Consider the following 11,602-nt stretch of genomic DNA (forward strand, 5'->3'; position numbering starts at 1 on the left):
ACACACACACACACACACACACACACACACACACACACACGTCTATATTGTTTTCAAAAAGGAGTTAACAGAATTTTTTCCTCTGTGAACTATTTTTCTTGTAAAGAAAAAGAAATTCTGTATTTACACAGAACATTAAAATAAATTGAAATGTGTGTTATATTTCCCAAAGTCCATCAATTAAAGCTCTCTCTCTCTAAAACTGTAATTACAAAGTATGTTTTGGATACAGACACAATTGGATGGGTAGGGGACACACATATTGTTTAGCTTTGAGTTAGAAACCCAGATGCAGAGTAGGTTTAAAAGGAATAGATGCTACAAATGCCAGTTCCATTTCATATCCGCCCTATATCTGAAACTGGAATTCCATGAATGGGAACACAGGACAATGTCTGGTACAACACTGAATGCCATTCCGGGATCCTACAGCCTAATTCAAGCTCACTGTGGACATAGATGGTTTTGTTTGCCTCTGTTCAGCAAAACTTGGAACGCGACAGGTTTTCAACGACTTTGTCTGCGGAATAAACAATGAAGCAACAGTGAAACCATCACTGGTCGGCCTCAGCCTCCTAGGAGGAAAAGATCAGTCACTTTCCCTTCATGATAAGGATTAAAGTACCACAGGCTGCCACGCCACGTCCATTCCAGGAGCCATACTCACTGAGGCTTCCCGGGGCGGGGCTCCTTTTTGACAGGGGCGGAAACCGGGGGTGCCGGTGGAAGGGGAGGCATGGAAGGCTTTGCAGCTGGTGGTGGAGGGCCTACATCTTTAGGAATTTCCACATGCTTCCAGTCTTCTCCTTCTTCAACCATCAAGCCAATTAACGAGCCTAGCCGTATATTTTTCGCTCCTTCTTCAACCTGTATTTTAAAAAGAAAATAAGTGTTGAATGGAGAACCTCCTGACCTTATGAAGGACATTATAACTCTGGCATAATTTTAGGATTCCTGGAGGCTTAGTGGTTACAAGTTATGCTGCAATCCACAAGGTCCCCAGTTTGAAACCACCAAGTGGAACATGGGAGAAAGACAGGCTTTCTACTCCCAGAAAGCGTTAAAGTCTGGAAACCACAGGGGCAGTTCTACCCTGCCCTGTAGGGCCGCCCGGGGTCAGAATTGACACACAGCAATTGAGACTGGGTTTTTTAAAGATAATTTCATACTAGTTAAAGTAACTTTTATTTTGAGCTGAGATTTACTTCTAAGCAGCCTCCCTCCAACCTCACCCTCTGGGTCTACCTATTACCACTTACCACGCCCTTCACCTGCCCCCTCGCTGGTACCGTGGGAAGTAAAGAAAAAACCTAGACCCTCTCTTCTTCCTGACAGTCTCCAAATACAAACACAACAGACAAGAGCTGTCATGACTATCGCCTTATGAGGTGCACCGGTACAAATCAGAAACAGGGCGCTGTGCTTTAACCTTGTTTTATAGCTCATCTTCTTCCTTTCTCAGAGGAGCGAGCTTCCAGACGTTCCTGGAGGATTTCCAGGATCTTTTCATTCCTTTTGTGCATGAACTTTGGGAATCCCTCATTGTGTAGCTCCTAAACATTGGTACAGCAATGCCAAGCCATAAAGCATTAACACCCTGCCCCAGATCCGTCCTATCCACTGGAATTAACTTAAAAACTCTCTTTAGTAAACTTAGTCTGAGATATAAGAACTAGGTAACTATCCTGCCTAATAGAAAGGTGTCAAGCGCCTTCTCCCTGTATTTAATTCTTTCTCCATAGGTCTATAATAAAATCTGAGGGGAAAAGACTTCATGGATTTATAAATAGTTCATCAACGCAGTAGCACCTCACCTTACCAAGCGCTATCACAGATAATACCAAAGCATAAAAAACACTGAAGATGATTTTTACTAAAACTTAAAGATATGTATATTTTAAGCATTTCAGTAATGTCAATTTAATTTCTCAAAGTGGGCTATATTAAATTCAATACTGAAAGATAGCATTTCTTTGAAATCAATTGTTTCCATTCAATTTTTCTAGCGAAGGTTCATTACAGATGTAATTTAATGCATAATAGGATGACAGAAGGCAGGGCATCCTCTCATATGTAATTATAAGTACAAGGTTAACTCCCAGAATGAGTTTGACATTTCTGAGTAACGCTAATTTGAATGCTTATTAGCATGCACACTTTTCTTAACGTAAAAAGGGCATAAGGTCTGGGTGTCAGGAAGCTTCCTAAAGTTTAATTACTGATGGGGAAGAGAAACAGCACTTTGATGACGTGAACTACAAAGAAATGGTTATATAAAATTAAGAATGCTTAATGAATTGCAAGTGAAAAAAATGCTAAAGGATTCCATAATAATAATAATAATTATAATATCCAAGCACCAAGAATTTCACTCAAATAAAAGCATTCATTAAAATTTTAAGGAGTTGTTGCGAACCCCCCGTAGGTTTCTGAGGCTGAGCTAGCCACTAGAGCACACTCCTCACTTTATTGGGCTTCGGTGTCTTTCACATGGCGGTTACGGTATTTTACACACATTGGAAGTTTACGTCAGTCTTATGTCAAACAAGCTGATCAGGGTCACTTCCCCAGCAGCATGGGCTTCCTTCGTCTGTGTCCCATTTTGGTAATTCTCACAATATTTTACTTTTTCATAATGCAGCATCAGGTTTGGAGCAAAGCTTATTAACGCTTGCTGAAATTGAAGAGGATCTGAAGCACTGGTTGATGAAGATCAAGGACTGGATCCTTCAATATGGACTACAATTTAATGTAGAGAAGAAACTCAAACCCTCTTAACTAGACCAAGCGGCAACATCATGATAAATGAAGACAATATATCTTGCCTGGGTCCACAATCAATGCTCACGGAAGACGTAGTCATGAGATCACTTGACACACTGCAGTGAGTACACCGGCTGCAAAAGACTGCTTTAAAGAGCTGAACCCAAAGACTACGGTGCGCCTGACCCACCCCATGGTATTTTCATTGGCCTCATCTGCACCTGAGTGCGGGACACTGCGTAAGGAAGAATGAAGAAGGGCCGATGAATTGTGCTGCCGGGGAAGACTATTCAAAGTACATGCACTGACCATAAAAACACATTTCTTCGGACAGCCAGAACGCTCCTGAGAGAAAAGTAAGTTGGGACTTCATCTCACTTTGGACATGTTATCAGGGAAGACTAGCTCGTGGAAAAGAACATCATGCTTAGTACAGTGGAAGGGCAGTGAAAATAAAGGAAGACCCCCAACAAGATGGATCGACACAGTGGCGCAACGATGCCCTCTAATATAACAACTGTGGGATGGCACAGGACGGGCAATGTCTTATTCTGCTACCCACAGGATTGCCATGAGTTGAAACTGGCTCAAAGGCACCTAACAACAACGGCACTGTATTTAATAGATTACTGTATAGTATGAACTTGTCTTTCATATGTCTGGGAAAGCCAGAACATGTGTGTGACTTAGACTGTTGCTACATTCTTCACTGTGGTGGGCTGGAATGGGAACACCCTCTGCGTCTGAAACAGGCACTTCAACGGTTTAATTCACTCCATCTTATTAAGGGTTCCAGATATACCCTTGGTAGCATCATTTAGCATCACTTCATATTTTATAGAATTGATTTTTAACTATTCATCTATTTCCATTAAAAAAGTGTTACCATGACGCATGAACCCACTTAAAGGCATTAAAATCACTACAGGAATTTAAGTCAATTCATGTGATGTCTTCCATTCCCTTCTTGCCATAACACATCTTTTAAAGGTGTGCCAGTTTTCTCTAAACATGAGTGATCATCGTAGCTACTGCCCAGATTTATCAAGGAACAAATCAATCTGACATAATAACTGTTACACATATGTACTAGTTAAATAATTTCATGCCAACTTAAAGATATACAATTATTTCTTGATATTAAGCTCTTATACAAATGTGAGTATCTCTGGATTTGTTTCTCTAGTCAACCGGCCTAACATAATATATATTAGATGTGTTATTATCATTACTACCATGGTTGTGTTTTCCTCCAAAGCACTGCTTCTTGAAAGCAAATACATTCAACAAGTAGGATCAAGGTTAGTTGATAGAGGAGCACAAGGTTAGCAAATTCAAGCCTAAAGGGCCAGTAATAGTTCGTAAAGAGCAGCAGAAGAGCCAACAGGTGGTAAGACCTGTGACCAACTGGGTTAGCACACGAGAAGGCTAAATTCCACCTCTGGTCCAGTTGCCTCATATGAGGCTTTTGCCCCAGCAGCATCTCGGCAGGTGGCATTAACCACTTGGGAAATGTGCTAAAACCACTCTGCAGACTGTCTCAGCTCCAGATGATACCAGCAAAGCTGGAGTCAAGATAGAAATATGGACGTGTTCTCTCTTAACAGAAGGTGTCTGGGGGAGGGGGGGGGATTACCATTCAAAGTACTGGTAAATAGATTCTGGTGTTTGAAAACAATCAATAAGTTAAATGATTATTTAACCCCCTTTTTTTCTTTTTAAACAAGAACAGTTTGAGAGCTGCAAAGCAAGTCCTGAAACCACCGCACAGCAGGCAGTGGGGAGGAGCTGAGTGATGGGCTGGCTGAACGACTACAAAGCTTTGCACTGTTTTTATTTTTTAATATGCACATGTTGATGGATTGAGTTATGTCTCCTTGAAATATGTGCTGTCAATCTGAACCTCTATGCGTGTGGTTATAATCCCATTGAGGACAGGGTTGTCTTTGTTACGTTAATGAGGCAAGATCAGTATAGGGTATGTCGTGAGTAAATCTCTTTTGTTTAAGAAATTAAACAGGCCAGCAAGGGAGATGAGGAGGAAAGATGTGAAGGCACATGGAGGTCTCCAAGGAACCAGGAGAAGCTGAAATGACGGACCTTCCCCCAGAGATGACCCATATTCTCCCCTCCCCACCCCCGCCCCAGAAAAAAAACAAACCCTTCCATTCCCTAGAGCAGCCTTCTGAATTCAGACTACTAGCCCCTGAGAAAGTGAGTCTCTGCTGGATGAAGCCGCCTATGTCTAGCACTGCTTTTATAGCGGTACCGGATAACGAAGACAATCCTGCGTAACTTGTATGGGGAAGGCATTTCTATTTTATTTATTTTTTTTTTTACTGACCGACCCCCCCACCCCACCACCTAACCCCAGAGGACCGCCTTCCTCCGGCATTTCTATTTTAAAAGGAGCTGCATAAGGAACAATAAAGCTAAACACAGAGGCCTGACAAGTCAAACGTCCGTGGGGAAGAAGAAATACTCCTTGAATAGTAGCTCTCTGGCAGTCTTCAAGTCCTGGGCCTGCTCTAGTGCAGTATCAACTCCTTCAGTGCTCCTAACAACTGTACTAGACAAGTACTGTGATCATTCCCATTGACAGGCGAGGAAGCCAAGACGACAAGGTCAGTTGAATAGCAGAATCAGGACACAGCCTGACATCAGAGACTACATTCAAAGTTGGCAGCAGCCTGCCAAGATTAATCTCATTTCATGCATCAGACTCCCCAAAGGGATAACCATGCCTCCTGTGAGTCTCCATTCCCGGGTTTTGGCTTGAGTTTTTTTCCTGTTTGATTAAATTCCAGTTTGCTCATGATTCTTTTTGTTGGCCATGGCAAAACCAGTAACAGCTACCCATTTGTAACCTAGGGACTGCCTGTAAATTGACTTATGAGAGAATTTATTACAAATTTATTACAAATAAACATTTGTAACCTAGGGACTGCCTGTAAATTGACTTATGAGAGAATATTGTAAGCAACTAGATGTAACCTGTATAACCTACATAAAATGGACACAAGACTAACCCAGTGACTCAAGAGATACATAAGCCCTCAACTGACCATAACAAATGAAGATATTGAATCAGTGACAGAACTCATCCTCAAAAAAAATAAATAAAAATCCTGTACCAGATTGCTTCACTGGGCAACTCTCTCAAATCATTAAGAACTGATACCAGTGATGTTTAAGGTCTTCCAAGAAAGTAAGAAGGAATATTTTCTAATTCATTCATGAATTAAACAATTCTTAGATTTTAAAAATTAATTTATAATTTAAAGCAGCTGTTGACGTTCTACGGGATAATATGCGAGTGATTAAGTGAGAAATGAAAAAATTTCCCATTAACTAAAGTAAATTGAAAATAAATCATAAAATTATCTCTCTGAACAGCAATTATTATTTCATTAACACTCTTAGCAACATCTACACTTTGTGTCTGGTACTAGTTAAAATGTAATGTAATTATATTTAAAATGGAAATCAGTTGCATAAATTTTAAGAGCACAAAAAACCCTCCACTGCAATTGGGAGGAAAATAAAGCACAGATATACCTCTAAAGGACTGGAAACAAAGAGTAAAAGAAAACATTTTTAATCCCTTAAAAATGTGGACTAAAATGAAAAATGACAGTTGTAGCTCATCCTTTGTCTTTATCTGAGCTGTTAGTTTTGAAAGCAAAAATCACTTCCCTATGTGTGTGAGTAAAGGCCTAATCCACACTGGATGACAAAGGCGTGCATTTGTTGGGATATAAATCCTGAAAGGATATAGCTTACAGTGGAAGCTCTAAGTATCCACTAAGTACTTTCTGATAGCTGACTAACTGGCAATGTCAACAGGCAATTGTGTTGACAGGAGATTTTGGGACTACCCTGGCCGCCCAGTGAAGGCCCGTCGCACCTGCACGGACTTGCCTTGGTGAAAATCTGGGTCAGAATCTATTGGAAGGCAGTGCGTCTGAGTTTGAGGGCTGCATGCTTATGAACACTGCCCTGACCAAGATGGTACAGTGAGAAATATGAGAACACAAACTGCCTAACGGTCTAGATCTAACTCGAGAACCAACCCTGTACCTTTGTAGGTCTGCCATTCTGTCGGTATCACAAACATGGTCCCTTTGTCCTGGCTGCAGCCCCACCTGCAACTGTAAGGAATGAGTGAGTTTTCTATTTTCAGATCACAATTAAGTTAATCCTCCGGACACCATTATGACCTCATGCTGATAGCATTCAAATGATTCGGTTTTTGCCTTTGTCTTGTTTTTCTCCCATTTTCTGACTTCATAAAGAGGCCCTCATGGATGTATTTGAATCTGGGGTCCTTTCCCCCCTATAACTAGCTCTTGCTAGTGGGACCAGCAGAGGAAAGGGGAGGGCAAGAGGGTGCCATTAGAAAATATACAATGCAGAGACAAGGCACCAGCGATACCGCCCTCCTTTCCCCTTCATTTTCTTCCCTGTACAACTGCATACAATGTGACATCAACACACTGGGTACTCCCATTATCTAAAATGCATGAGGAATATAATACAGCCACTAATATACGCAATTTTCTGGTTGGCAGGGGAAATGGCTGTTCCTGCTGCTAAAGCTGCTATCAATTGGAAACCACCTTCTTCCTTTTTCAAGCATTAGGGGCCCGATAAATAGGCACTACTGACCCACTGACATTGTTGGCAATTGAAATGCATTACTAAGCAGCTGAATGGAAAATGCTATCCATCCTGGAAGACTTTCATAGCCAAACAGTCCAGAGTCAAGGTCAAGAGCACAGATTGCCAAAAGCAAACACAACAAAATGTAGCTGTGCTTATTACATATGGGTAATTTAAATAATCTTTTTATTTTTAAGAATGCAGTGTAAATGAGTTGAACTTATTTTGGACGTTTTATCAGCTACCACGGTAAGGGAATTTCAGCCACTCATTTATTTTCTCCAAGGAGGTTAGCTACATGCAATTGCAGCTAGCAATGCTACAACCTGGCTGTTAATATCGTAGGTAACAAGTAAAAGAAGCCTGACAAATTAAAAAGCAAAAATAAAATAAGAGCTAAGTGACAAGAAACAAAGGAAAGGAGACTTTCTAGTAAGGAACCTGAATGGGAACACAAATTGCTTATTGATATCTACATCCAACATGAGTACAATGTTCAAAGCATGGTCTTTGTTTAGAATATACAAAGGAAGGTGTCAAGGTAAACTAATGCCTCAGAAGTAAAGACACACCAACAAGTGTGGGAGTCTGCACATGTGGGAGTCTGCACATGTGGGAGTCTGCACATGTGGGAGTCTGCATGTCTCTCAGCCCATGGGCTGCGCCGTCTGCTGTCTTTAAGCTTCCCATTCCCGCATGTTCCCTGGCCTATTGTCCTGCCTGAGTTTGGCCTTTGTGATGATTGGTGCTCGGTGGCAGGCAGCCGCCATGCTCATTGGACACCTCCGCCAGGCATCCAAGTGCACCTCATTTACATGTGGACCGTCCAAGTGCACCCCATTTACATGCGGACCTGTTTGAGGACTGATACCTGCCATTTCTTCCATATTGTAGCTACATGATTATTGGATACTATTCGTTACACTTTATTAGCATATGATGTAATGTTATTCACCATTGGGTATTCATTACACTTTATTAGCATATGATGTAATGTTACCCGCCCACCATAGGGTATTTAAGCCCCTGCCTTCTGCTCAATAAATTGAGGCTTGATCAGATTCCTGTCTTGCCTCCATTTCTTGCGTCTCTTGCCTCTCTTCATTCCCAGTCCCTCTTTCAGGTATCCACGTTGTTTGATGGCCCGCAGGACGGGTCAAACAAGGGGCTACAAATGGATGTGCAGTTGTCAGTGGAAATCAAACCATACAAAGTTTAGGAAGAGATCTAACCAAACCCCACTGCCATGGAGTTGGTCTTGACCTTCATCTTTCTCGTGGCAAGACTGCTGGCGGGTGGAGTTGATTTTTTTTGAGTTGCTGATCTTTAGGCAAGCAGCTGAATGCTTTTAACCACTGTGCCACTAACCTTACTATCTATTAAAGGTTTGAGAAATAAAGAAGTAAACATGCTGGTTGGTTCCAGCTCAGTGACAAGATTACCTAACTCTAAAGCATTTTATCTACTTTTTCAAATGCAATCAGGTTCTCCTTTATAAAAATGGCATGCGCGTTATGGGGAAAAAGGTAAAATATAGAAAAGTAGAAGAGGTGAGGTGAGGATGACTCAGTTACAAACCCTCAATATTTATATAACATTTTTTTCGAGTCCTTTTTCAGTATTTGTTTTTCCTCAAAGTCCTGTGTGATGCAATCATTGAGCATAAGCATTTGTTTCAAAATGTTGCAACTTTTATCAACAGATTGGAATGCACTGAAACAGAAGTTCTTTTCCTAAAAATCATTTTTAATGTTTATGATACATTCCACATAGGTCCTCATTTGTATTGCTCGCTAATTTGATTGAAGGATGATACTAACTTCTATTCCTAATAAAGCCATTAGAGTATTCAAGTGGCAGCTTCCTAGTTTCAATTATAAAGCAAGGACTTTCAGACTTCTTGGGGAAAGCAGAGCACTCGATATTGCTTCATGTATTAAAATTTCACTGGAGAAATGGCAAAGCGCCTGACTGCTAATCAAAAAGCCAACAGCATGAGCACACCCCCCACCCCCCGCCCCCCAATGCAATGGGTGGAAAGCACGGACGGCTTGATGCTCTCAAAACGATTATCGCAAAGAAACCCCTCTGGAGCAGGACCCCCGGGCCAGAGTTGGGGGCACACCACAACAACAATGCAATTTCCACAAAAGGAAATTACGGTTTGCTAGATCGACAAGCATATTACCTATGTAAAAAGGCTCAAGGAACAAACAAGATCCTATCTAAAGAAAAACCTGTCAACTCAACTATTTTCACATAAGTGAATTATATACACGGCCTTTTATATCATATATAATTTAAATCATTAGAAAAAATGTCCAAAGGATGATAATTACTGACTCAGGCAAGTGATTGTGGCTAGGGACCCTACAGACATCTTAAAGATAAGTTCTGCTTGGAGACGACAACCTTTCTTTCTTTCTTTCTTTCTTTCATGTGATGGCAGGGAAATACTGCTTCTGTTTAAGTTCCCCAAGTTAATTTTAGAGTTTCTATCTCTCAGCATTAACCTTGGCCTCCTTCATCTTCAGATTCCACCTCACGTGGCGTTGTCCCTCTTATCCCATGGGCCAGAGTTTCCCATTTTCCACTAGGAAACTCAGAAAACTGAGTATCAATGTCACATTTGAGAGAGTCTGATACTCATACTCCCGGTCTCTTTTCAGACCTTAATACTAGTACCACCTTCCATACATTTGAAATAACACTGCACTAAATATGACCTACGGGTTGCACCGATGGGTAAGCAGTGGACTGCTACCTCTAAGGTTGGTGGTCCAAATCCACCAGCCGCTCCTCAGGAGAAACACGAGGCCGTCCGCCACCAAGAGCCGCAGAAAGAGGGCAGCCTTGGAAACCCGACACAGCGGCGCTGGGAGAGGGAGTCACCCAGATGGCAACAGGATAGGTGGGCTGTGCTCCTCTCTGATGGACAGATCAGCTTGTTCCCGGATGTTCCACATCAAAACCAGAGCTGAAAATCTGCTGTCCAACGACTGCACAGACAGATCCGCAGACAGGACCGAACAGGGAGGCGCAGCGCGAATAACCCCGGTTGTGGTGGCTACGTGTCAAGTTGGCTAGACCACGATTCTCAGTGGCTTGGCAATGATGCAACGACGCACTCTGGAAATTAGGTAATGGTGTGCTTATCCTCCCTTTTGTTATCTGATATGGTTGTCCTTATTTTCCCACAATGCCGATTTTCCTGTAACCCCCAGGTGGCTGGAACCTAACCATGTCAAGAAGTGAGGAGTGAGTGTAGTAGATAACACAAATCAAGAAATTTTACCTGAAGGCACACTGTATTGAAGAAATCTTCATCATATCGAAAACGATCCAAAGAAAAACTTACCACTATTTTGGCCAAGATGCCGTCGTCCCCTGCGTCTAAGGTGACCACAGCTTTATCCGTCTCAATTTCACACAGTGCGTCTCCAGCACTCACGGCTTCCCCTGGAAAATGAGACAGGGTTTCCGGTTTTAATACATACGTATGTTAAACCCTAAATAATAAATAGCTAACCGTTCGGTATCTATGTCTTAGGTATGGAATTTATGTTTGAATATGTGGGTACACATGTGCTTTGTTGCATTTTTTAGCTTTATAAATGGACATCAACTTCACTTTTATGAGTTGAAAGCAATTAAGAAGACAGAACAAATATGAAAAATACAAGCACATTTTAGAGACAAAAGCAATGAATGCTTGTCCCTCCCCAGAAGAAATCAATGCCAGAGCCCCCACTGAACATATCCTTTGATTACTATCTCAAGTAGAGAAGAACTTCGAAAGCAATAGCACATTCGGTTAAAACCGAAAGGTGGGTTCATAAACCGTGTTGACACCACACCCGGTCTAACTAAGTGAAGCACAGACAAGAAACATGCTGAGTAGACCTGAAGATGCAGGCGTGGGGGCTTCTGGGTATCTTCAGCGGTGTAGTACCTACATGAGGCTACGCAGGAGTCTTGTGGGTCACTAGAAATGTTCTCTATCTTGTAACATGAGTATATAGGTACAGTGAACCCTCGTTTATCGCGGTTAATCGGTTCTAGACCCTACCGTGATAAATGAAATTCCACGAAGTAGGATTCCTTATTTGTAAATCAAATATTTTCATAGTTAGAGCATAGAGGACATGAAAAAACACCCTTTAGTCACCATTACACT

General features: G+C 41.7%; 1 protein-coding gene across 1 annotated transcript in view; it reads right to left on the reverse strand.

The window, feature by feature from the left end:
- PDHX (pyruvate dehydrogenase complex component X) overlaps positions 1 to 11,602 on the reverse strand; it is a 73,293-nt gene that overhangs the window by 31,804 nt on the left and 29,887 nt on the right. The window contains exons 3-4 of the mRNA XM_004708290.2: positions 10,784 to 10,884; positions 668 to 867 (exon numbers count right to left, since the gene is read on the reverse strand). Of these exons, the coding sequence (XP_004708347.1) occupies positions 668 to 867; positions 10,784 to 10,884 (301 nt within the window). The remainder of the gene's footprint in view (positions 1 to 667; positions 868 to 10,783; positions 10,885 to 11,602) is intronic.

Source organism: Echinops telfairi, unplaced genomic scaffold (assembly GCF_000313985.2).
Source record: "Echinops telfairi isolate 266 unplaced genomic scaffold, ASM31398v2 ScPeMD7_60;HRSCAF=208, whole genome shotgun sequence".
Taxonomy (NCBI): domain Eukaryota; kingdom Metazoa; phylum Chordata; class Mammalia; order Afrosoricida; family Tenrecidae; genus Echinops; species Echinops telfairi.